This window comes from Pseudophryne corroboree, chromosome 2 (genome assembly GCF_028390025.1).
Source record: "Pseudophryne corroboree isolate aPseCor3 chromosome 2, aPseCor3.hap2, whole genome shotgun sequence".
NCBI lineage: Eukaryota > Metazoa > Chordata > Amphibia > Anura > Myobatrachidae > Pseudophryne > Pseudophryne corroboree.
The window spans coordinates 191,501,009-191,527,443 of record NC_086445.1 but is presented as its reverse complement, the minus strand read 5'-3'; the positions used below and the strand labels follow the sequence as shown (position 1 = coordinate 191,527,443).

At 47.1% G+C, this 26,435-nt stretch overlaps 1 protein-coding gene across 6 annotated transcripts in view; it reads left to right on the top strand.

Annotated features, from left to right (window-relative positions):
- The window catches only part of CBX5 (chromobox 5), a 121,246-nt gene extending 97,116 nt beyond the window's left edge, over positions 1-24,130 (top strand). For 5 of the 6 annotated variants that reach the window (XM_063952181.1, XM_063952180.1, XM_063952178.1 and 2 more), the window contains 3 exons: positions 4,632-4,797; positions 5,926-6,023; positions 17,939-20,711. In XM_063952181.1, coding sequence (XP_063808251.1) covers positions 4,632-4,797; positions 5,926-6,023; positions 17,939-18,089 — 415 coding nt within the window. In that variant the 3' untranslated portion in view covers positions 18,090-20,711. Of the gene's footprint in view, positions 1-4,631; positions 4,798-5,925; positions 6,024-17,938; positions 20,712-23,122 lie in introns of those variants that run through there. The other variant, XM_063952177.1, reaches the window with a different exon arrangement.
- Positions 24,131-26,435: the final 2,305 nt, after the last annotated feature.

Sequence of the window (26,435 nt, the reverse complement as noted above, 5' to 3'; positions counted from 1 at the left end):
GTCGACATGTATGAGGACAATGTTGGTGAGGAGGCGGAGCAATTGCCTGAAATGGTGATGTCACTCTCTAGGGAGTCGACACCGGAATGGATGGCTTATTTAAGGAATTACGTGATAATGTCAACACGCTGCAAGGTCGGTTGACGACATGAGACGGCCGGCAAACAAATTAGTACCTGTCCAGGCGTCTCAAACACCGTCAGGGGCTGTAAAACGCTCATTTACCTCAGTCGGTCGACACAGACACTGACTCCAGTGTCGACGGTGAAGAAACAAACGTATTTTCCTTTAGGGCCACACGTTACATGTTAAGGGCAATGAAGGAGGTGTTACATATTTCTGATACTACAAGTACCACAAGAAGGGTATTATGTGGGGTGTGAAAAAGCTACCTGTAGTTTTTCCTGAATCAGATAAATTAAATGAAGTGTGTGATGATGCGTGGGTTTCCCCCGATAGAAAATTATTGGCGGTATACCCTTTCCCGCCAGAAGTTAGGGCGCATTGGGAAACACCCTTTAGGGTGGATAAGGCGCTCACACGCTTATCAAAACAAGTGGCGGTACCGTCTCCAGATAGGGCCGCCCTCAAGGAGCCAGCTGAAAGGCTGGAAAATATCCTAAAAAGGTATATACACACATACTGGTGTTATACTGCGACCAGCGATCGCCTCAGCCTGGATGTGCAGCGCTGGGGTGGCTTGGTCGGATTCCCTGACTGAAAATATTGATACCCTTGACAGGGACAGTATTTTATTGACTATAGAGCATTTAAAGGATGCATTTCTATATATGCGAGATGCACAGAGGGATATTTGCACTCTGGCATCAAGAGTAAGTGCGATGTCCATATCTGCCAGAAGATGTTTATGGACACGACAGTGGTCTGGTGATGCAGATTCCAAACGGCACATGGAAGTATTGCCGTATAAAGGGGAGGAGTTATTTGGGGTCGGTCCATCGGACCTGGTGGCCTCGGCAACAGCTGGAAAATCCACCTTTTTTACCCCAAATCACATCTCGGCAGAAAAAGACACCGTCTTTTCAGCCTCAGTCCTTTCGTCCCCATAAGGGCAAGCGGGCAAAAGGCCAGTCATATCTGCCCAGGGATAGAGGAAAGGGAAGAAGACTGCAGCAGGCAGCCCATTCCCAGGAACAGAAGCCCTCCACAGCTTCTGCCAAGTCCTCAGCATGACGCTGGGGCCGTACAAGCGGACTCAAGTGCGGTGGGGGGTCGTCTCAAGAGTTTCAGCGCGTAGTGGGCTCACTCGCAAGTGGACCCCTGGATCCTACAAGTAGTATCCCAGGGGTACAGACTGGAAATTCGAGACGTCTCCCCCTCGCAGGCTCCTGATGTCTGCTTTACCAACGTCTTCCTCCGACAGGGAGGCAGTATTGGAAACAATTCACAAGCTGTATTCCCAGCAGGTGATAATCAAAGTACCCCTCCTACAACAAGGAAAGGGGTATTATTCCACACTATATTGTGGTACTGAAGCGAGACGGCTCGGTGAGACCTATTCTAAATGGGAAATCTTTGAACACTTACATACAAGGGTTCAAATCAAGATGGAGTCACTCAGAGCAGTGATAGCGAACCAGGAAGAAGGGGACTATATGGTGTCCCTGGACATCAAAGATGCTTACCTCCATGTCCCAAATTGCCCTTCTCACCAAGGGTACCTCAGGTTCGTGGTACGGAACTGTCACTATCAGTTTCAGACGCTGCCGTTTGGATTGTCCACGGCACCCCGGGTCTTTACCAAAGTAATGGCCAAAATGATGATTCTTCTTCAAAGAAAAGGCGTCTTAATTATCCCTTACTTGGACGATCTCCTGATAAGGGCAAGGTCCAGAGAACAGTTGGAAGTCGGAGTAGCACTATCTCAAGTAGTTCTACGACAGCACAGGTGGATTCTAAATATCCAAAATCACAGCCGTTTCCGACGACACGTCTGCTGTTCCTAGGGATAGTTCTGGACACAGTCCAGAAAAAGGTGTTTCTCCCGGAGGAGAAAGCCAGGGAGTTATCCGAGCTAGTCAGGAACCTCCTAAAACCAGGAAAAGTGTCAGTGCATCATTGCACAAGAGTCCTGGGAAAAATGGTGGCTTATTACGAAGCGATTCCATTCGGCAGATTCCACGCAAGAACTTTTCAGTGGGATCTGCTGGAAAAATGGTCCGGATCGCATTTTCAGATGCATCAGCGGATAACCCTATCTCCAAGGACAAGGGTGTCTCTCCTGTGGTGGTTACAGAGTGCTCATCTTCTAGAGGGCCGCAGATTCGGCATTCAGGATTGGATGCTGGTGACCACGGAGGCCAGCCTGAGAGGCTGGGGAGCAGTCACACAGGGAAAAAATTTCCAGGGAGTGTGATCAAGTCTGGAGATTTTTCTCCACATAAATATACTGGAGCTAAGGGCAATTTACAATGCTCTAAGCTTAGCAAGACCTCTGCTTCAAGGTCAGCCGGTATTGATCCAGTGGGACAACATCACGGCAGTCGCCCACGTAAACAGACAGGGCGGCACAAGAAGCAGGAGGGCAATGGCAGAAACTGCAAGGATTTTTCGCTGGGCGGAAAATCATGTGATAGCACTGTCAGCAGTGTTCATTCCGGGAGTGGACAACTGGGAAGCAGACTTCCTCAGCAGGCACAACCTCCACCCGGGAGAGTGGGGACTTCATCGGGAAGTCTTCCACATGATTGTGAACCGTTGGAAAAGACCAAAGGTGGACATGATGGCGTCCCGCCTGAACAAAAAACTGGACAAGTATTGCGCCAGGTCAAAAGACCCTCAGGCAATAGCTGTGGACGTTTCTGGTAACACCGTGGGTGTACCAGTCGGTGTATGTCTTCCCTCCTCTGCTTCTCATACCCAAGGTATTGAGAATTATAAGACGTAGAGGAGTAAGAACTATACTCGTGGCTCCGGATTGGCCAAGAAGGACTTGGTACCCGGAACTTCAAGAGATGCTCACAGAGGACTCATGGCCTCTGCCGCTAAGAAGGGACTTGCTTCAGCAAGTACCATGTCTGTTCCAAGACTTACCGCGGCTGCGTTTGACGGCATGGCGGTTGAACGCCGGATCCTAAGGGAGAAAGGCATTCCGGAAGAGGTCATTCCTACCCTGGTCAAAGCCAGGAAGGAGGTGACCGCACAACATTATCACCACATGTGGCGAAAATATGTTGCGTGGTGTGAGGCCAGGAAGGCCCCATGAAGAAATTTCAATTCGGTCGTTTCCTGCATTTCCTGCAAACAGGAGTGTCTATGGGCCTCAAATTGGGGTCCATTAAGGTTCAAATTTCGGCCCTGTCGATTTTCTTCCAGAAAGAATTGGCTTCAGTTCCTGAAGTCCAGAAGTTTGTCAAGGGAGTACTGCATATACAACCCCCTGTTGTGCCTCCAGTGGCACTGTGGGATCTCAACGTAGTTCTGGGATTCCTAAAATCACATTGTTTTAAACCGCTCAAATCTGTAGATTTGAAATATCTCACAGGGAAAGTGACCATGCTGTTGGCCCTGGCCTCGGCCAGGCGAGTGTCAGAATTGGCGGCGTTTGTCTCAAAAAAGCCCATATCTGATTGTCCATTCGGACAGGGCAGAGCTGCGGACTCATCCCCAGTTTCTCCCTAAGGTGGTGTCAGTGTTTCACCTGAACCAGCTTATTGTGGTACCTGCGGCTACTAGGGACTTGGTGGACTCCAAGTTGCTAGATGTTGTCAGGGCCCTGAAAATATAGTTTCCAGGACGGCTGGAGTCAGGAAAACTGACTTGCTGTTATCCTGTATGCACCCAACAAACTGGGTGCTCTTGCTTCTAAGCAGACGATTGCTAGTTGGATGTGTAGTACAATTCAGCTTGCACATTCTGTGGCAGGCCTGCCACAGCCAAAATATGTAAATGCACATTCCACAAGGAAGGTGGGCTCATCTTGGGCGGCTGCCCGAGGGGTCTCGGCTTTACAACTTTGCCGAGCTGATACTTGGTCAGGGGCACACCCTGACTGAGGAGGACCTGGAGTTCTCTCATTCGGTGCTGCAGAGTCATCCGCACTCTCCCGCCCGTTTGGGAGCTTTGGTATAATCCCCATGGTCCTGACGGAGTCCCCAGCATCCACTTAGGACATTAGAGAAAATAAGAATTTACTTACCGATAATTCTATTTCTCGTAGTCCGTAGTGGATGCTGGGCGCCCATCCCAAGTGCGGATTGTCTGCAATACTTGTACATAGTTATTGTTACAAAAATCGGGTTATTGTTGTGAGCCATCTTTTCAGAGGCTCCGCTGTTATCATGCTGTTAACTGGGTTCAGATCACAGGTTGTACAGTGTGATTGGTGTGGCTGGTATGAGTCTTACCCGGGATTCAAAATCCTTCCTTATTGTGTACGCTCGTCCGGGCACAGTATCCTAACTGAGGCTTGGAGGAGGGTCATAGGGGGAGGAGCCAGTGCACACCACCTGATCCTAAAGCTTTTACTTTTGTGCCCTGTCTCCTGCGGAGCCGCTATTCCCCATGGTCCTGACGGAGTCCCCAGCATCCACTACGGACTACGAGAAATAGAATTATCGGTAAGTAAATTCTTATTTTTTAACTTAATGTTCTCTCCTCTTCTCCTTTAGAGAACATAATACATGGGAACCGGACAGGAATCTGGACTGCCCTGAGTTAATCTCTGAATTTATGAAAAAATACAAGAAAGCCAAGGAGGGTGAACCCAAACCCAAGACAGAAACCACCAAAAGAAAAGCTGGAAGTGATGACATTAGGGCAAAAAAGCGGAGGGAGGTGAGTACCAAAACTTCCAACTGACAAGCACAGGTAGCCTAGTTTTTCTACTTAATAGATGTGTAAACAAACCGAAAGGGAAGAGCAATGGAGTTATGTGTGGTGGATGTATTGTTCTAATTGGCTGCTCTGTAATGACACTACACTAATAGGAGCACTTAATTCTGTCATCTGGCTGAGTGGCAGGTTTCTTGGTTCTTTTTCCGTGTGTTTGACAATACAGTACAAGAAGTGCTGGAGGAATGTAATAAACGGACACCAGTTATTACATGGGAGAAGTTAAATATAAGGACTGGGGTGGTCTCCAGTATGCCGAATGTCGGGATCCCGGCGCACATTATACCGGCGCCGGAATCCCGACACCCGGCATACCGACACTTATTCTCCCTCGTGGGGGTCCACGACCCCCCTGGAGGGAGAATAAAATAGCGTGGCGCGCCACCGTGCCCGCAGTGTGGCGAGCCCGCAAGGGGCTCCTTTGCGCCCACCACGCTGTTGGTATGCCGGCAGTCGGGCTCCTGGCGCTGGTCGCCGGGAGCCCGGCTGCCGGCATACCATACTACACCCTAAGGGGGTGTAGTACTGGTGACCGGCGGTCTCCTGACCGCCGGTCACCTTACCGACGCCGGGATCCCGGCAGCATACCGACGCCGGGATCCCGGCGGGGAGGGGCGAGTGCAGCAAGCCCCTTGCGGGCTCGCAGTGCTCGCCACGCTGCGGTCGCCACGGGTTCTATTCCCACTCTATGGGTGTCGTGGACACCCACGAGTGGAAATAGTCCCTGTTGGTCGGCATGCCGACCATCGGGATAGTGAGCCGCCGGGCTCACGGAGGAGGTCATGTGACTGTCGGTCAGCTGACCGGCGGTCACATGAATACCACCCCCCTAAGGACTGCATCTTGGCCTGTGCTTGCTGCTTTGTGAGTGAATCTGGAATGGTTCATTTACTAGTTTATGTTGTGGCTCTAAATTGGAAAAACCTGAGTGCATTTATAATCTATTTGAAAATTAATTTCACCAACTAACGACACAAACAGCTACCAATAATGTTTACACCAGTAGCTTTCTGAGGACATTTGCTTTTACACCTGTAGTGACTTAATGTTCTGTTATTTTATCTGTGGCAGAGCAACGATATTGCACGAGGATTTGAAAGGGGTCTTGAACCTGAAAAGATTATCGGTGCTACGGACTCCTGTGGGGAGCTTATGTTCCTTATGAAATGGTGAGTTCAAGTCATCTTCTATTTAGGTCAGACAGGTACAGGTAATGCAGACATTCTGGTGAAATGTTATCTGGAGAGAATTTAAAATGTAAATAGCCCAGATGGCACAGAAGTAGAAAATCTGTAAAACACAATCCATGTTGAGGCATTAGGATGAGGCGCTGGGAACATGCTGCAGTATCACACCAACAAATCTTGAAGTCAGGTGTGGTCCAATCGCTGCGCCTGTTTCTCATCTGAATTTGACAACCTAGGAGTGTGGCTAAATTAATAATGACTCTGGGTCCGATGCTTAGTATGAGTTACAAGATCAGCTTTTGAGCATTCACCTGTAGTGCTCGCAAAGTTGGACACTCCAGGAACTTATGTTGGTTTAAGAAAGGAGCGGGACTAAGTAATCTCTGTGGGCAGTTGGTTTTCATATATGCATTTCTCCCCATTCACTGGAGGAAACTTAACTCTCCTGTGCATTGAACTTAGTAAAGTGAGAAATAGATCACTTCAAATGCTGGATAGGTTCAAAATAGGATGGATCCAGTCTGTGTAGTGTTGAATTTGTGCGTACCATGAACACTGACAGTGAGTTTTCTTTGTGTTCTGTTAATTACTGTTCTTAGGTCTCTTTGCTCTGTGTTCACTGGAAGTATGTTCCTATACACTGTAGTCCTTCCTCGAGCAATTTGAATTGGGATAATTGTTCAATAAATCCTATTTTCACTTACGTCCTTGGGGATACTGGGAAACCATTTAGTACCATGGGGTGTAGACAGGTCTGCTAGGAGCCTTGGGCACTTTATGAATTTGATAGTGTGTTGGCTCCTCCCTCTATGCCCCTCCTACCAGACTCCGTTTAGAAAATGTGCACGGAGGAGCTGGTCATGTCGCTGGAAGCTCCTGAAGAGAGTTCAGCATTTATTTTGTATGTTTATTTTCGGCCAGTACTGGATGGCACCAGCCTGCCTGCTTGTGGGACTTAGGAGGGGAAACGGCCCAACCTCTTGAAGGGTTAATGGTCCTATTCCCCGCTGACAGGACACTAGCCCCTGAGGGAACTATTCGCAAGCCCCACCACGGCGAGCATACATTCCCGTAGCATGCCGACACCCCTAACAGAGCCAAAAGATAGAATAGTGGTGAGTACTAAGACGGCGTCCCGGTTAGCGGGTCGCCGGCCATTATGGCGGCATGAGGTTACGGAGACTCACGGCTTCTACATGGGGCGACTGGGTCTCCAGACTCTGTACACAGTACAGACGCACCGCTTCTGAGGGAGCGAACGTAGTCTAAGTACACTAAGTGTGTACACAGTACCCAGACTAGCATTACAGACTTAAAAGGGGGCTGACTCCATTTTAGACACTAAAATTACCTCAGGCAGTATAAAAAAGTGGTCGGGGCTTCACTATGAGCGGATCCAGCAGCTCACCAGCCCCATTGTCCCTATGCAGTGGACACAGACACTGACTGACAGGGACACGCAGGTCCTCTGGAGATTACCACTCCAGATTACCTCAGTGGTACCAGGGGGTGATAGCAGGAGGGAGCGCTTACTAGTGTACTAAGTCCCCAATCTGGGTACTTAGTCTGTGACCTGGCTAAGCTTGGCATTAGCAGTAAGGGTGCTGTGTGCTGGCTCCATACTATCTCTGTCTCTCTCTGGAAGGGGCTCTTTGTGGGTTAATTGTGCTTTTAACCTGTTCCTGTGTGTGTGTGTGTGTGTGTGTGTGTGTGTGTGTGCTGTCACTTACACAGTATGTCAGAAAAAGAGTGTGTTTCATGTAAGGCACAGTGTTCCTCTTCTCTGGGGGAGTTACTGCAGTGTACTCAGTGCAATGTACCCTCCCAGGCTAGCGGGGCAGAGCCAGCTTGGCTGGATTCCATTAGGGGAATGATTTCCAATATTTCTACTAAATTTTCCCGCAATGAGAAACAGACGCAATACTCAAGACAATCGATGCTTGAGTTTATGAACAGAGACTTAGTATCCAAACCAGCGTCTCAGTCCCCTGCCATTTATCCGCAAAAATGTCCTTTGGCCCATATCCTGCAGTCTGACTCTGATGATGAGGGGTCAGACATGGAGGAGGAGGAGGTGGGGGAGGCTACTCTGTCAAAGGAAATAGATGCTCTCATAGAAGCTATCAGAGAAGTTCTGCATATCCCTGATAAGGTAACAGAGGAGACTGAGGAATGTTATTTTAATATAAAAAAGAAATCCTCAGCCACTTTCTCTGACGTCCTAAGTGGATGCTGGGACTCCGTAAGGACCATGGGGAATAGCGGCTCCGCAGGAGACTGGGCACAACTATAAAGAAAGCTTTAGGTCTAACTGGTGTGCACTGGCTCCTCCCACTATGACCCTCCTCCAGACTTCAGTTAGAATCCTGTGCCCGGCTGAGCTGGATGCACACTAGGGGCTCTCCTAAGCTCCTAGAAAGTATATTTAGGTTTTTTATTTTACAGTGAGATCTGCTGGCAACAGACTCACTGCAACGAGGGACTAAGGGGAGAAGAAGCGAACCTACCTAACAGGTGGTAGTTTGGGCTTCTTAGGCTACTGGACACCATTAGCTCCAGAGGGATCGACCGCAGGACCCGACCTTGGTGTTCGTTCCCGGAGCCGCGCCGCCGTCCCCCTTACAGAGCCAGAAGCATGAAGAGGTCCGGAAAATCGGCGGCAGAAGACTTCGGTCTTCACCAAGGTAGCGCACAGCACTGCAGCTGTGCGCCATTGCTCCTCATGTACACCTCACACTCCGGTCACTGATGGGTGCAGGGCGCTGGGGGGGGGGCGCCCTGAGGGCAATATATGACACCTTGGCTGGCAAATCTACATCATATATAGTCCTAGAGGCTATATAGATGTAATAAATACCCCTGCCAGTATTTCAGAAAATGCGGGAGAAGTCGGCCGGAAAAGGGGCGGGGCCATCTCCCTCAGCACACTGGCGCCATTTTTCCCTCACAGCTCCGCTGGAAGGAAGATCCCTGGCTCTCCCCTGCAGTCTGAACACTACAGAAGGGTAAAAAAGAGAGGGGGGGCACTAAATTTAGGCGCAGGATAGATATATATATATATATATATATATATATATATATATAGATATATATATATAGATATATATATATATAGATATATATATATATTGATATATATATAAAAAAGCAGCTATAAGGGAAAGCACTCAATTATAGTGGGATCCCTGTGTTATATAGCGCTCTGGTGTGTGCTGGCATACTCTCTCTCTGTCTCCCCAAGGGGCTTTGTGGGGTCCTGTCCTCTGTCAGAGCATTCCCTGTGTGTTTGCGGTGTGTCGGTACGGCTGTGTCGACATGTTTGATGAGGAAGCATATGTGGAGGCGGAGCAGATGCCTGTAAATGTGATGTCACCCCCTGCGGGGTCGACACCTGAGTGGATGGTGCTGTGGAAGGAATTACGCAACAGTGTCGACTCCTTGCATAAAAGGTTTGACGACATACCTAACGTGGGACAGCCGGCTTCTCAGCCTGTGCCTGCCCAGGCATCTCAAAAGCCATCAGGGGCTCTAAAACGCCCGCTACCTCAGATGGCAGACACAGATGTCGACACGGATACTGACTCCAGTGTCGACGACGACGAGACTAATGTAACTTCCAGTAGGGCCACACGTTACATGATTGAGGCAATGAAAAATGTATTGCACATTTCTGATGTTACCCCCGGTACCACAAAAAAGGGTATTATGTTTGGAGAGAAAAAACTACCAGTAGCTTTTCCTCCATCTGAGGAGTTAAATGAAGTGTGTGAAGAAGCGTGGGCTTCCCCTGATAAAAAGATGGTAATTTCTAAGAGGTTACTAATGGCGTACCCTTTCCCGCCAGAGGATAGGTCACGCTGGGAAACATCCCCTAGAGTGGATAAAGCGCTCACACGCTTGTCAAAGAAGGTGGCACTACCGTCTCCGGATACGGCCGCCCTGAAGGAATCTGCTGATAGAAAGCAGGAGGCTATCCTGAAATCTATATATACACACACAGGTGTTATACTGAGACCGGCTATTGCTTCAGCCTGGATGTGCAGTGCTGCTGCTGCGTGGTCAGATTCCCTGTCAGAAAATATAGATACCCTAGACAGGGACACTATATTGCTAACCGTAGAGCATGTAAAAGACGCACTTTTATACATGAGGGATGCACAGAGGGATATTTGCCGGCTGGCATCCAAAATTAGTGCAATGTCCATTTCTGCCAGGAGAGGGTTATGGACTCGGCAGTGGACAGGAGATGCAGATTCCAAAAGACACATGGAAGTTCTGCCTTATAAGGGTGAGGAGTTGTTCGGGGATGGTCTCTCGGACCTCGTTTCCACAGCAACAGCTGGGAAGTCTACATTTTTACCCCATGTTCCCTCACAACCAAAGAAAGCACCGTATTATCAGGGGGTTCACTACGGCTGGCCGGCGGTCGGGCTCCCGGCGACCAGCATCCTGGCGCCGGGAGCCCGACCGCCGGCTTACCGACAGCGTGGCGAGCGCAAATGAGCCCCTTGCGGGCTCGCTTCGCTCGCCACGCTACGGGCACGGTGGCGCGCTACGCGCGCCACACTATTTTATTCTCCCTCTATGGGGGTCGTGGACCCCCACGAGGGAAAATAAGTGTCGGTATGCCGGCTGTCGGGCTCCCGGCGCCGGTATACTGAGCGCCGGGAGCCCGACCGCCGGCATACAGAAGACCACCCATTATCAGGTACAGTCCTTTTGGCCCAATAGGGGCAAGCGGGTTAAAGGCGCGTCCTTTCTGCCCAGAGGCAGAGGTAGGGGAAAGAAGCTGCAGCATACAGCCAGTTCCCAGGAGCAAAAGTCCTCCCCCGCTTCCTCTAAGTCCACAGCATGACGCTGGGGCTCCACAGGCAGAGCCAGGTACGGTGGGGGCCCGTCTCAAATTTTTCAGCAATCAATGGGCTCGCTCACGGGTGGATCCCTGGATTTTTCAGATAGTATCTCAGGGGTACAAGCTGGAATTCGAGACGTCTCCTCCCCGCCGTTTCCTCAAATCTGCCTTGCCAACCGCTCCCTCAGGCAGGGAGGCAGTGTTACAGGCAATTCACAAGCTGTATTCACAACAGGTGGTAGTAAAGGTACCCCTACTTCAACAAGGAAGGGGTTACTATTCCACAATGTTTGTGGTACCGAAACCGGACGGTTCGGTGAGACCCATTTTAAATTTGAAATCCTTGAACACATATATAAAAAAATTCAAGTTCAAGATGGAATCGCTCAGGGCGGTTATTGCAAGCCTGGACGAGGGGGATTACATGGTATCATTGGACATCAAGGATGCTTACCTGCATGTCCCCATTTACCATCCTCACCAGGAGTACCTCAGATTTGTGGTACAGGATTGTCATTACCAATTCCAGACGTTGCCGTTCGGTCTATCCACGGCTCCGAGGGTCTTTACCAAGGTAATGGCCGAAATGATGATACTCCTTCGAAAGAAGGGAGTTTTAATTATCCCGTACTTGGACGATCTCCTGATAAAGGCGAGGTCCAGAGAGCAGTTGTTGGTCGGGGTAGCACTATCTCGGGAAGTGCTACAACAGCACGGCTGGATTCTAAACATTCCAAAGTCACAGCTGGTCCCTATGACACGTCTACTGTTCCTGGGGATGGTTCTGGACACAGAACAGAAAAAAGTGTTTCTCCCGGAGGAGAAGGCCAAGGAGCTGTCATCTCTAGTCAGAGGCCTCCTAAAACCAAAACAGGTGTCGGTGCATCACTGCACGCGGATCCTGGGAAAAATGGTAGCTTCTTACGAAGCGATTCCATTCGGCAGGTTTCATGCAAGAACTTTTCAGTGGGACCTGTTGGACAAGTGGTCCGGATCGCATCTTCAGATGCATCGTCTGATAACCCTGTCTCCAAGGACAAGGGTGTCTCTGCTGTGGTGGCTGCAGAGTGCTCATCTTCAAGAGGGCCGCAGATTCGGCATACAGGACTGGGTCCTGGTGACCACGGATGCCAGCCTTCGAGGCTGGGGGGCAGTCACACAGGGAAGAAACTTCCAAGGACTATGGTCAAGTCAGGAGACTTCCCTGCACATAAATATTCTGGAACTAAGGGCCATTTACAATGCCCTAAGTCAGGCAAAACCCCTGCTTCAAAACCAGCCGGTACTGATCCAGTCAGACAACATCACGGCAGTCGCCCATGTAAACCGACAGGGCGGCACGAGAAGCAGGACGGCGATGGCAGAAGCCACAAGGATTCTCCGATGGGCGGAAAATCACGTGTTCGCACTGTCAGCAGTGTTCATTCCGGGAGTGGACAACTGGGAAGCAGACTTCCTCAGCAGGCACGACCTTCACCCGGGAGAGTTGGGACTTCATCCAGAAGTCTTCCAAATGATTGTAAACCGTTGGGAAAGGCCACAGGTGGACATGATGGCGTCCCGCCTAAACAAAAAGCTAGAAAGATATTGCGCCAGGTCCAGAGACCCTCAGGCGATAGCTGTGGACGCTCTAGTGACACCGTGGGTGTACCGGTCGGTTTATGTGTTCCCTCCTCTTCCTCTCATACCAAAGGTACTGAGGATAATAAGGAGAAGAGGAGTAAGAACTATACTCATTGTTCCGGATTGGCCAAGAAGAGCTTGGTACCCGGAACTTCAAGAAATGATATCAGAGGACCCATGGCCTCTACCGCTCAGACAGGACCTGCTGCAGCAGGGGCCCTGTCTGTTCCAAGACTTACCGCGGCTGCGTTTGACGGCATGGCGGTTGAACAGCGGATCCTGAAGGAAAAGGGCATTCCGGAGGAAGTCATTCCTACGCTGATTGAAGCTAGGAAAGAAGTGACCGCGAACCATTATCACCGCATTTGGCGAAAATATGTTGCGTGGTGTGAGGCCAGGAAGGCCCCAACGGAAGAATTTCAGCTGGGCCGTTTCCTGACTTCCTACAGTCAGGGGTGACTATGGGCATAAAATTGGGTTCCATTAAGGTCCAGATTTCGGCTCTGTCGATTTTCTTCCAGAGAGAACTGGCTTCACTGCCTGAAGTTCAGACTTTTGTTAAGGGAGTGCTGCATATTCAGCCCCCTTTTGTGCCTCCAGTGGCACCTTGGGATCTCAACGTGGTGTTGGAGTTCCTAAAGTCACATTGGTTTGAGCCACTTAAAACCGTGGAATTGAAATATCTCACGTGGAAAGTGGTCATGTTGCTGGCCTTGGCTTCGGCCAGGCGTGTATCAGAATTGGCAGCTTTGTCATATAAAAGCCCTTATCTGATTTTCCATATGGATAGGGCAGAATTGAGGACTCGTCCCCAGTTTCTCCCTAAAGTGGTGTCAGCGTTTCATCTGAACCAACATATTGTGGTGCCTGCGGCTACAAAGGACTTGGAGGCTTCCAAGTTATTGGACGTAGTCAGGGCCCTGAAAATATATGTTTCCAGGACAGCTGGAGTCAGAAAGACTGACTCGCTATTTATCCTGTATGCGCCCAACAAGTTGGGTGCACCTGCTTCAAAGCAGACTATTGCTCGCTGGATCTGTAGTACGATTCAGCTTGCACATTCTGCGGCTGGACTGCCGCATCCTTAATCAGTGAAAGCCCATTCCACGAGGAAGGTGGGCTCTTCTTGGGCGGCTGCCCGAGGGGTCTCTGCTCTTCAGCTTTGCCGAGCAGCTACTTGGTCGGGGTCAAACACGTTTGCTAAATTCTACAAGTTTGACACCCTGGCTGAGGAGGACCTAGAGTTTGCCCATTCGGTGCTGCAGAGTCATCCGCACTCTCCCGCCCGTTTGGGAGTTTTGGTATAATCCCCATGGTCCTTACGGAGTCCCAGCATCCACTTAGGACGTCAGAGAAAATAAGAATTTACTCACCGGTAATTCTATTTCTCGTAGTCCGTAGTGGATGCTGGGCGCCCATCCCAAGTGCGGATTGTCTGCAATACTTGTATATAGTTATTGCTTAACTAAAGGGTTATTGTTGAGCCATCTGTTGAGAGGCTCAGTTGTTATCATACTGTTAACTGGGTTTTGTATCACGAGTTATACGGTGTGGCTGGTATGAGTCTTACCCGGGATTCAAAATCCTTCCCTATTGTGTCAGCTCTTCCGGGCACAGTATCCTAACTGAAGTCTGGAGGAGGGTCATAGTGGGAGGAGCCAGTGCACACAAGTTAGACCTAAAGCTTTCTTTATAGTTGTGCCCAGTCTCCTGCGGAGCCACTATTCCCCATGGTCCTTACGGAGTCCCAGCATCCACTACGGACTACGAGAAATAGAATTACCGGTGAGTAAATTCTTATTTTTCCTTTGTCAAAGGAACTAAATACCCTGTTTGAGGAACCGTGGGTTAATCCTGATAGGAAATTTCAAATCCATAAAAGGTTGATATATTTTCCTTTTCCTCCTGAGGATAGAAAAAAAAGTGAAAATTCACCGATAGTGGATGCATCAGTATCCAGGTTGTCACGGAAAATTGTATTGCCTGTCCCAGGTGCAACTTCCCTAAAAGACATGGCTGATCGTAGAATTGAGAATACACTCAATATCTTTATATACAGCTGCTGGGGTGGCCCAGAGACCCACTATAGTATGTGGGTGGATTACTAAGGCATCGCCAAATGGTCGGGTAACCTACTTGAGGGGTTAGGTACCTTGCCTCAGGGGGAGATTATTTTACTCCTGCAACATATACAGGACTCTGCAAATTTTATGGTGGAAGCACGCAAACCAGCAACTGCCGGTTCACAGGAGCAGAGCTCAAGCTCTGCTTCCTCAAAGCCTTCAGCATGACGGTGGACCGCGATGCCTGGAGGACTGGCAGGTGGGAGCCCGACTAAAAAATTTCAGTCACATCTGGACAGGTTCGTGCCAGGATCCCTGGATCATAGATCTTATTTCCCTGGGCTACAGACTGGAGTTTCAGGAGCTCCCACCTCACAGATTCTTCAAATCAGGCTTACCAGTTTCACAAGAGGCAAGTATAACCTTACAGGACGCCATTCAAAAACTGGTACAGACTCAGGTCTTTGTTCCAGTTCCACCTCATCTGCAAAACAAGGGATATTATTCCAGCTTGTTTGTAGTACCGAACGGTTCGGTAAGACCGATTTTGAACTTCCAAGTCGTTGAACTCGTACTTACAAGTGTTCAAATTCAAGATGGAGTCTCTGAGAACGGTGATCTCAGGTCTGGAGGAGGGGGAATTCCTAGTGTCTCTGGATATCAAGGATGCGTACCTTCACATTCCGATCTGGCCGCCTCATCAGGCTTATCTACGGTTTGGACTGCAGGACTACCAGTTCCAGGCCCTGCCATTCGGTCTCTCCACGGCACCGAGTGTGTTCACCAAGGTGATGGCAGAGATGATGTTTCTACTCCGCAAACAAGGAGTGAACATAATTCCGTACCTGGACGATCTTCTGATAAAGGCACCGTCCAGGGAGCGGTTGTTGGAAAGCATTGGCCTCTCAACCAGACTACTCCTGGATCACGGGTGGATTCTGAGCTTACCATAATCTCACCTGGAACCGACGCAGAGGCTTCCTTTTCTGGGAATGATACTGGACACAGGGTCTAAGAGAGTGTTCCTTCCCTTGGAGAAGTTTATGGTAATCCAGTCGATGGTTCGGGCTGTCCTGAAGCCAACCCGGATCTCGGTGCATCTGGGGATAATGGCGGCCTCTTACGAGACGCTTCAGTACGGAAGGTTTCATGCGAGGCCCTTCCAGCTGGATCTGTTGGACAAATGGTCCGGATCGCATCTTCACATGCACCAGAGGATCTGTCTGTCGCCAAAAGCAGAATCTCCCTTCTGTGGTGGCTACAGACTTTTTACCTCGTCGGAGGTTCGGAATTCAGAATTGGATTCTGCTAAGCCCAGACGCAAGCCTCAGAGGTTGGGGAGCAGTCACCCAGGGGTGCAGTTTCAAGGAAGATGGTCAAGTCAGGAAGTTGTCCTTCCGATAAACATCTTGTAACTCAGGGCAATATACAACGCCCTTCTGTAGGCCTCATCTCTACTTCGGAATCAGGCCATTCAAGTCCAGTCGGACAATGTAACGGCGTTAATGTACATAAACCGACAGGGCGGAACGATAAGCAGAGCAGCAATGTCAGAGGTGACAAGAATTCTCCTCTGGGCGGAAAAACACACCGTGACTTTTTCGGCGGTCTTCATTCCGGGAGTAGAGAACTGGGAAGCAGACTTCCTCAGCAGACGCAACCTGCACCCAGAGGTGTTCAGGTGGTTGACAGTCATCCCGACTATGATCCAAGTCAGGAAGGGGGTAACGTCTAAACATTACCACCGTATATGGAAGAAGTATGTCTCTTGGTGTGAGAGCAGACAATATTCTGCGGGAAAATGTAATCGGGGATGTCTCCTGCTTTTTCTGCAGTCTGGAGTGGATGTGGGCCTAGGCTCAATTAAAGTCCAGATTTCGACCTTGTCTGTTTACTTTCAGAAACAATTAGCTTCTCTCCCTGAGGTCCAGACATTCTTGATAGGTGTTCTGCACATCCAGCCTCCCACTGCGCCTTGGGATCTCAATTTGGTACTGCAGTTCCTCCAATCGGACTGGTATGAACCGTTACAGGAGGTTGACGTGAAGTACCTTACGTGGAAGACCGTCACACTGTTGGCCTTGCCTTCAGCAAGATGTGTGTCGGAGCTAGGGGCGTTGTCTCACAAGAGCCCCTATTAATTTTCCATCAGGACAGAGCTAAACTCAGAACTCGTCAGCAATTTCTTTCTAAGGTGGTATCCGCGTTTCACATCAACCAACCTATTATGGTTCCAGTTGTTACGGACACCTCTGCTACTTCAAAGTCTTTGTATGTTGTGAGGGCTTTGAAGGTGTACGTAAAGAGAACAGCTAGTCACAGGAAATCCGACTCGCTGTTCGTTCTCTATGATCCCAATAAAATTGGGTGTCCTACTTCAAAGCAGTCTTTGCATGCTGGATCAGGCTCACTAGTCAGCATGCTTATTCCACGACAGGATTGCCGGTTCCAAAATCTGTACAGGCCCACTCTACTAGGCCGGTGGGTTCTTCTTGGGTGGCTGTCCGGGGTGTCCCGGCTTTACAGCTCTGCCGAGCAGCTACTTGGTCAGGTTCGAACACGTTTGCAAAGTTCTACAAGTTCGATGCTTTGGCCTCTGAGGACCTTCAGTTTGGTCAATCAGTTCTGCAGGAACCTCGGCACCCTCCCACCCGGTTTGGGAGCTTTGGTACTTCCCCATGGTACTAAATGGATTCCTGGCATCCCCAAGGACGTAAGAGAAAATAGGATTTTAATGACCGGTAAATCCTTTTCTCGTAGTCCGTAGGGGATACTGGGCGCTTCGTTCTTCCTACACTGTTACTTAGTTAAGTATTCTGGTTTGTTCAGCTGTTGCTGTTCATGTTTCAAGTTTGGTTAGCATGGCTTTCCTATAATTCTGTGTGTGCTGGTTCGTAATCTCATCACTTTCCTTATCTTTCTCTCAAAGTATGTTCGTCTCCTCGGGTACTGTTTCCTAGACTGAGTCTGGTAGGAGGGGCATAGAGGGAGGAGCCAGCGCACACTATCAAATTCTTAAAGTGCCCAAGGCTCCTAGTGGACCCGTCTATACCCCATGGTACTAAATGGATTCCCAGTATACCCTATGGACTACGAGAAAAGGATTTACCAGTAGGTAATTAAAATCTTTTTTTTCTTTCTTAAGAAATAGTTCTTAACTTAATAGTGGATGCTTTGTTATGTCTAGTACTTTGGCCTGACGGAACATCATCCACATGAGTGAGCATAGTATATTGTTGCAAATAATCTGAAAGCTGTGCTTTAGCTGGGGAATTATTGTGGTGTGTACTTGTTCTCTGGTATCTTGTTATAGTGGAAACACCCCTTGAATCTAATAATCTGTCCCGCTTTTACCACAGGAAAGACTCTGATGAAGCCGACCTGGTGCTAGCGAAAGAAGCCAATGTGAAGTGTCCACAAATAGTTATTGCATTTTATGAGGAGAGATTGACTTGGCACGCCTACCCCGAGGACACAGAGAGCAAAGAGAAGGAGGCTGTGAAAAGCTAAAAATGCTTTTTCCATGTGTGTATAATATACCCCTGCCATTTCCACACACATACACACACACAGTCTCCCCACACTCCTTATTTGCCCTGGTCCAAGTGTTCTCAAGAGGGGGGATGGGAGGAAAACAAAAATTATTTTTATTTTATTTTTCTGTACACTTAACACTTTTGCCCTGAAACACTCCTGTAGTGGCATTTGCACAAGATGTGACTGCCATAACGTATCAGACATGGCATATCCACCACTCTTGGAGGGACGCACTGTAGACATTGCTGGCTGCGTGCTGCTACGTTTTTACAAATTTTAAATTAAGATGAGGAAGATCTACAGTGGTGGATAAGGGTTTAATAGTAAATGGTTAACTTTGTTCAGTGTTTGGTAAGTACATCCAGGATCAGTTGTGAGAGGACCTCCCTCTATTGACAGTGAAAAGTAATGTACTGTGAAGGGAACCTTGCTGCTTGTCGAGGGAGAAGACTTTGTGTTTTGTTACTTGTTTTAAATTTTTTTTTTTTATATCTATAATCTGTGTACCTTGATGTTGGGTCTCTGCGTTTGCTTGTTTCCCGAGATGCTCTCTTAACATGACAAGGAACGTCTCAAGTAGTGAGTGTGCCCCACTCTGCAGGAGACTTTGTATATTCATAACCAAAGTGTAAATGCAAAGCACTTTGAGAAAGACACTGTATGTGGGTCCCACAATCAGCATTGCGAAAAAAAGACCTCAAAAGTATTTTGTAGGGGGTGTTATGAGACAGTGTGGCTTTTTGTATGTGTGGTTCATTCAGTGTGCCATATATAGTGATAGAATGTCATACCTTTATAATATTCCTGCGTGAGGCACAAAAGTGCCACAGAGCATTGATTTCCAAGTGGAATACTGTAGTCATGCTTCTTGAGGATGCATACATTTGTATGTGTGTATATTAGACATACAGTGGCTTGCAATAAGTATTCAAACCCCTAAACATTCAACATAATTGTCTGTATTACAAAGAACACTTGCACAGATTGTTCCCGACAGTGTTTTTATTGCAAACTAGTAGTCTCTTCACCAGTTGCCTGGCGTGGTTCATCATATGTGACCATGTCAAAGATGCGGCGGCTGATTGAAGGTAACCTTCTGGTAGCCACTGGGCTCAGCCCACCTGGCTGGCCCCTTAATTGCTGCTGCAAACTTTCCCCTGGGCCTAAGCCTGGATTCAGGGGGAGCAGGGTATGTTGGGGTGACGGGCACTGAAAGCGGGTGGGGACTGCAAGAGACAATTCTAATAGGATCACCCACCGGCCTAAGCTGTCTGCACTGCAGCCGCCCCGCCTCCCCCTGCTCTCCTTCCCTCCCAGCCAGCAATGATTGGCAATCCTTACAATCGTCCCTAAATATTTTTAATTATATCACAGTAAAGGTGTTCATTTTTTTTTTTTTATGATCACATTATGCTCATAAGAGCTATTTAACTATCATTTTATTAATAAAGCTGCATATTTGTAAGTCAATATTATATTATTTACATTATTTGATAATTGAAAAATCTAATTTTGGGGACATTTTGTTGGGGAAAAATTAACCAGTTAAGTGGTTAAAGCAAATTTTTAAACTGATAGGAGGGTATTTATCAAAGCTTGGTGAGAGATAACATTGTGAAAACTAAAGTACCAACCATTCTGCTCCTGTAATTTTTTCAAGCACAGCCTGTAAAATGTAAGACAGATGCTGATTGGCTAGTACTTTATTTTTCACAATTTATCTCTCTCTAGACTTTAATAAATACTCCCTGTAATGTATTATTTGTTTGCAGATGAAACCAAAAATAAAAAAATCTGAAAAGGCCACATCAGCCAACTATCACTTTGAAGGAGCTACAGTACTAAAGGTGCCAACACACTAGGACTATATTGTGTCTTTTGGCACAATATCAACGCATCGGACCGTCGTATCGCGAGTAATTGTACCACAGTGCGCTCCCGGAAGCCATAAGCAGGGTGGCCCTGTCGCTTGCGATGATGTGCTAACGTTAGATCACATGAGTGAGGTGACCTAGACTCACGCTGCTGGCAAAGAGTTGAAGGGGTATCGCATCTGACGGAGCGCATGAGATACCTCTTCCTAGTTCCTAGTGTATGAACACCTATAGTTCAGTGAAATCTGTTGACTTTTTTGAAGCGGTAGAGCACTTTTGCAAGCCAGTGTATATACACACACACACACAAAAAATTTACATTAAAACATTTTGGGGGTTTTGATACAGCTCTGTTACTAAAGAAATGAATATGTGAAACCCAGTACTTTCCAAGCGTAATTTAAATTGGTCACCATGATTTTAATGGAAAAGGTGTCAGAGAAATGTGACTAAGTGATTTTCAGTTGCTGCGGGTGCAATTCCAACCTCTATCAGTATGCTTAAATGTTTATATAAAAGTAAGTTCATCATGTGGTTTATAAACATGTCCGTTCATTATGTAAGGTGGAAGATGCAACAATCTGCTAACAGCGGGGATCTTATTAAATGTTCTGGTTGCTATAAATGAGAGCCTACTTACATGTGAGCATGAAAACAGAATCTGAATATGACCAAAGTATTGGTCTACAGCAAATAAATGTGCTTTAAATAAGACTTAAAATAGGATTTATTTTAATTTTTCTGGTATAGGCTCCATATTAAATGAGATTTTTTTTTTAATTGTCGTGTTAAGTAGCATAGTCTTTTTAGCTTCACTAAAGATGGTAATGAGGACTTACTTTAAATTCTGTGCTGCTTTTTATACCTTCAAACTAATTAAACGAGTTATGATTTTATAACCAAAATCAGAATGAAGACATTGTGGATAAATGCATGATGTGTATGTATTATAACTACCTACAGAGATGACAGTGTGTTCTATGGGGTTTGTGACCTGAGACGTGGCTCTGCCAGTACCTCTCTGCCTGCTACTCTTCTCACCTGATATGCACATGAATGGGATCATAACTTGCCACTGTGCAGTGCCTACAGTGACAGTGTTAAACAGTGGTTCCTGTACTGTCAAGACTCCTTAACACCATTTTTGAAAAGAAGTAATTAAGAAACTGTAGAACATTAGATTTCCTTTAAATGCATGTAATTGTAATCATATATAATATGAGGATAACAAAATCTTAAAACAAATACAGTTGAGGTAAAAAAAGAAAAAAAAACACTTCAGCTGTGTAAAGTGTGAAAGTAACTGAAAATCACTGTAATGAAAATATATATTGCTTGGTTACATGGCATTACTGCATTAATCACGCAAAGTAGCCAAATGCAGTGTTAAGAAATAAGAACATTAGTCCTGTATAGTCTGTGACTGGAAATCAGTGTTGGACCATGGATGGAATCCATAGTACATGCTATATGTCGGGTGGTCTTCTGTTTGCCGGCGGTCGGGCTCCCGGCGCTCAGTATACCGGCGCCGGGAGCCCGACAGCCGGCATACCGACACTTATTTTCCCTCGTGGGGGTCCACGACCCCCATAGAGGGAGAATAAAATAGTGTGGCGCGCGTAGCGCGCCACCGTGCCCGTAGCGTGGCGAGCGCAGCGAGCCCGCAAGGGGCTCATTTGCGCTCGCCAAGCTGTCGGTAATCCGGCGGTCGGGCTCCCGGCGCCGGGATGCTGGTCGCCGGGAGCCCGACCGCCGGCCAGCCGTAGTGAACCCCTATATGTCTATGCTCCATCACCCTTTTACATCCGTTCTGTTACTGTATATCTGCGTTTTTATGGTATGTGTGACTATTACTTAAGCACCTTATTGTATTTAATTTTCTTGCTCATCTGTGTGTTTGGTTTATTAGCCAATCAGTCATGAAACTGTTCACAGCAGGAGTGTATTGATCTTGTTGGAGACAGTGGTCTGTCCGTGTGTGGTTATGATATGGTGGGTACACACTAGACAATGTGCTTTATGAGTGACGTCGCCTAGTGTGTTCCCTTCCCTGACTATATTGCTCTGTGATGTCATGCCGCAACCGGGCTGTGTATGCAGTTTTTGGAAGGCAGTCCAAATTGAGCTGCATGCATGGCCGACAGCGAGGGTCATTAACGACCCGTGGGTGCATTGCAACGCTTGTCGTTTTGCAGCGTACACACTAGTTGATGGTAAACGATGTCGCTCGGGAAGGGCAAAATGAGGACGTTGTATACTTTATCGCCAAGTGTGTACCCACCTTTACTGAGGATAGGGCTGAGCAATACGACGGGAGTGGGGGGGGGGGGGGGGGGGGGGGGGGGGGGGGGGGGGGTTGCTGTGTTATGAGCTGCAGCAGGAAACTGTATAACTGAGTTCCCAGTAACATTACTTACATCATCGCAGGAAAACTGTATTGTCATTCACAGCTGCATGTAGTTGGAGGTTTTATATGCAGCTTATTACGGTAGGGATCAATAATTTTTGCTATCCGCTCAAATGCAGCAAACTTATTAACACACTGAATAACATATTTTTAACTGGAGTAATTTGCAGTGCACTGTTTGTTCGTATCTGAAAGGATGTATACATTCTCTGCTTTAACATCCCTGGTGATGTTAAGATTTTTCCGCTTGTTGAGCGGAGCTTAGACCACAAAGATTTAATTATATTCTGTGGGGTAGTTTATATGGAGTCCAGGAACTTGCTCTACGTGATGTCTAAATTGACTCCAAGTGCTGAGGGGAGAAGACAGACTGTGTCTTTCGTGCAGCCAGGGAGGGGGCAGGCCTGTTCTAATTTGTCTGACTAGGATATGTACTCTTACTGCGCATGTCTTAGATCAGTGATTCCCAAGATATGTCCTCAAGGACCCCAACCGTTCATGTTTTCCAGGTCACCTAGCAGGTCCACAGGCGTATTCATTACTCAACTGATACATTTTAAAGATCCACAGGTGGAGTTAATTATTTCACTTGTGATTCGGTGAGGAGACCTGGAAAACATGAACTGTTGTGGGTCCTTGAGGACCAAGTTTGGGAACCACTGCATTAGATGATTGTGTAGACATTTGTTTTTAGATGCACTTAATTTGGGGTGTTTATTTTTCAGTGCATCTGACGAATGATGAAATTAGAACCCACAGAAAACCCATGCAAACGTGGGGAGAATATAAAAATTCCACACAGACTGCAGATGAACTAGTGACCCCTGTGTTGTGAGGAAGCACTGCTAACTAATGTGTCATTGTACTGCCCTACAGTTGAAAACAGCAGCACATGTAATGGAGGCCAGTAAGCTAGGTACATCTGGCTGGTTGGAATGAAAATCTGGTAATGGATAAGAGCAAATGACAATCGACAATTTGCTCCCAAACACTGCAAAACGGATAAAAACAATTGTTAATCCAAGTTGTGTTTAACCAATTTATATGAACGACAGGCTTCGTTTGTTTTCCAGTGTTTGGGAGCAAATGGTCGAATGTCATTTGCTCTCATCCATTACCAGATTTTCATTCCAACCAGCCAGATCTGGCAGATAATTGTATAGTGCGTACCTAGAATTGTTTACATACAATCTGCAGATCCGTGGGGAGGTCAGTATTGCAGCAGCACATTGGGTAGGGAGACAACAGCAGCCTCCCTCCTCAGCGGGAGGGACCAGGGAGGCTGCTACTGCTGAGGAGCAGCAGTCTGCTTTCTTTGTGCATGATGTCCTATACAGCAACCAGTGGTAGTGGAAAGGTAAGTTCCCCCATCTCCCGCCCCCCCCCCCCCCCCCCCCTCCCCAATCTGTCTGCATAAAGTGTGCTTCCTTTTTTTTTTTTTTTTTTTTTCGGTCTGTCACACATACTCATTGAAACTAGGATGAGAAGCATTTTACACACATTATCAGTGTGGCTTGTATGCAGTTCTATTAGCCTTATAGATATGTTAAATGTAGAAAGTCTTTTTATTCCACAATGTCTTCATATTCTTTTTAAGTTTGAGACCAATGTGCTTGGTTTCTTTTTAAAGTAACCTGGTCTTACATTTCTATGCTGTAATCCATACACTTTGTTGCTGCATATTTGTGTTTTTTTCAGATTCTGAACTTTATTAAATTGTGTTTTTACTGGTTTCCATTTTTCGTCATTATTGCAAATCTCTGATTCTGTGCTAAATGAGTAGAGGTCGCGGTCTACCCCTAATGACACAATGGTGGTATTTGAAAAATACCTCAACTTGTTATGTTTGGGGCAAAAGTTTTTGGAGTTGTTATAGCGGTAATGGCAGGTCTTATTACCAGCTGTTATAAAGGTATTGGCCGCCTGCTATATAACAAAGATTGCTAACCAGGAACAAATCTGGAGCAGGGACAGGAAAACTGCTGCACTGTTTATTTTGTTCACTTCAGTCTCAGTGCAGGTTTTTGGTACATCTCCTAAAAGAAAAGGTGTGTATCCTTACTGATGTTGTGGTTGGTGTTACAGCCTCATTCTTTAAATTGACTCCAGTAAAATAAGCTGCATGTTTTGTGAATTCAGTGTTGGCAAACATTTTGTTAACCAGTATTGTAAAGTGTATTTTCTCATGTGCCTGTACTACTGGAAGGTCGGCCCAAATTAGGTTGACCAGTATTGGTCGACATGATAAACCGGTTGACACTGGAAAAGGTCAACATGACAAATTATCAACACAAAAAAGGTTGACGCAACAGGTTTAAAAAAAAAAAAAAGTGTCTTTTTAACCGTAAAAACATGTGGAACCCCAATTAGTGTACCGCATGACTCGCCATCCTTTGGGAAAGGTGCCTCGCTCGGCACAGGTTATATTTTTGATTAGTTCACTAGAATTAACATCGAAGGGGTAATGGTGGTCAAAGTACTAACAATGTGGACCTCAAACAAATTTGGGTAAGGTGCCACTCCTATCTTGCAGGAGAATTGTACGTTTTATCAGAATCATTAAGGTCTTCATCCATCACAGCAGTAACTGGTGTACAAGCAAATGGACCAATGGATTGCAACGGAGAGAAATTTCTGTGTATTTAATGTGCATAATGTTTTTAATGTCTTGGGTATAAATTTCAGTACTTTGAAAACACCAGATTTCCTGGAAGAAGCAATTTCTAATTTACTGCAAGAGGAAGACTGTCACCATGGACTATCACATAGTGGTATTCAGAAAGGGCCATCAAATGCAACATTTCATCATTTCTAATTGTCACTTGCATCAAATGGTCCTCGAAGTGTGTATTAAAGGTTTCTGAAAGCCTCTTCATTGATATAACAGGTGATTCCATCACATACTATGGTAGTGTTTATCTTTAGGTTTAGGTAATTTGGTGCCTTCTGAATTTTTTTGGCTTAGGTGCTCATTGGGATCGGCGCCGGAATCCAATCGAGCTGTTCCAGGGCTCCTTCTTGGTAAGCCGCAGGGGGAGGTTAGGTTTAGGCATCAGCGGGGAGGTTTAGGTTCACGCTGTGGGAAGTTAGGGATAGGGTTAACATACTTAGCTGACCCCTGCTGTCAGGATTCTCTGCTTTGGTATGCCGGTGTGGGTCATGTCCGCTGGCATCAGCAGGGATATTGTACTGTTCTCCGCTGCAATACAATACAGAGAACAATACAGCAGGGGATTAAGTCCGACTGCCCAGTCTCAGTTAATCCTATTAAAGGTCAAAATAAACATGGACCCATCTGTATGTATCCCATAAGAAATATGCCATTCACAGAACAGTACTGGTTTATAATGTTGTAAGCCTCTTTTAGATGCTCAGAAATTATTACATTTAGTAAGCAAGGTATGTTTTAGCTATATATAGAATTTCTATTTTAATTTGTTTATTTCTCTGACGTCCTAGTGGATGCTGGGACTCCGTCAGGACCATGGGGAATAGCGCTCCGCAGGAGACAGGGCACAAAATTTAAAAGTTGACCACTAGGTGGTGTGTACTGGCTCCTCCCCCTATGACCCTCCTCCAAGCCTCAGTTAGGTTTTTGTGCCCGTCCGAGCAGGGTGCAATCTAGGTGGCTCTCCTAAAGAGCTGCTTAGAAAAAGTTTGTTAGGTTTTTTATTTTTAGTGAGTCCTGCTGGCAACAGGCTCACTGCAACGAGGGACTTAGGGAGAAGAAGTGAACTCACCTGCGTGCAGGATGGATTTGCTTCTTAGGCTACTGGACACTAGCTCCAGAGGGACGATCACAGGTACAGCCTGGATGGGGTCACCGGAGCCGCGCCGCCGACCCCCTTGCAGATGCCGAATAGAGAAGAGGTCCAGAAACCGGCGGCAGAAGACGTCTCAGTCTTCATGAGGTAGCGCACAGCACTGCAGCTGTGCGCCATTGCTCTCCGCACACTTCACACCAGCGGTCACTGAGGGTGCAGGGCGCTGGGGGGGGCGCCCTGGGCAGCAATGTAATATACCTATTCTGGCTAAAAT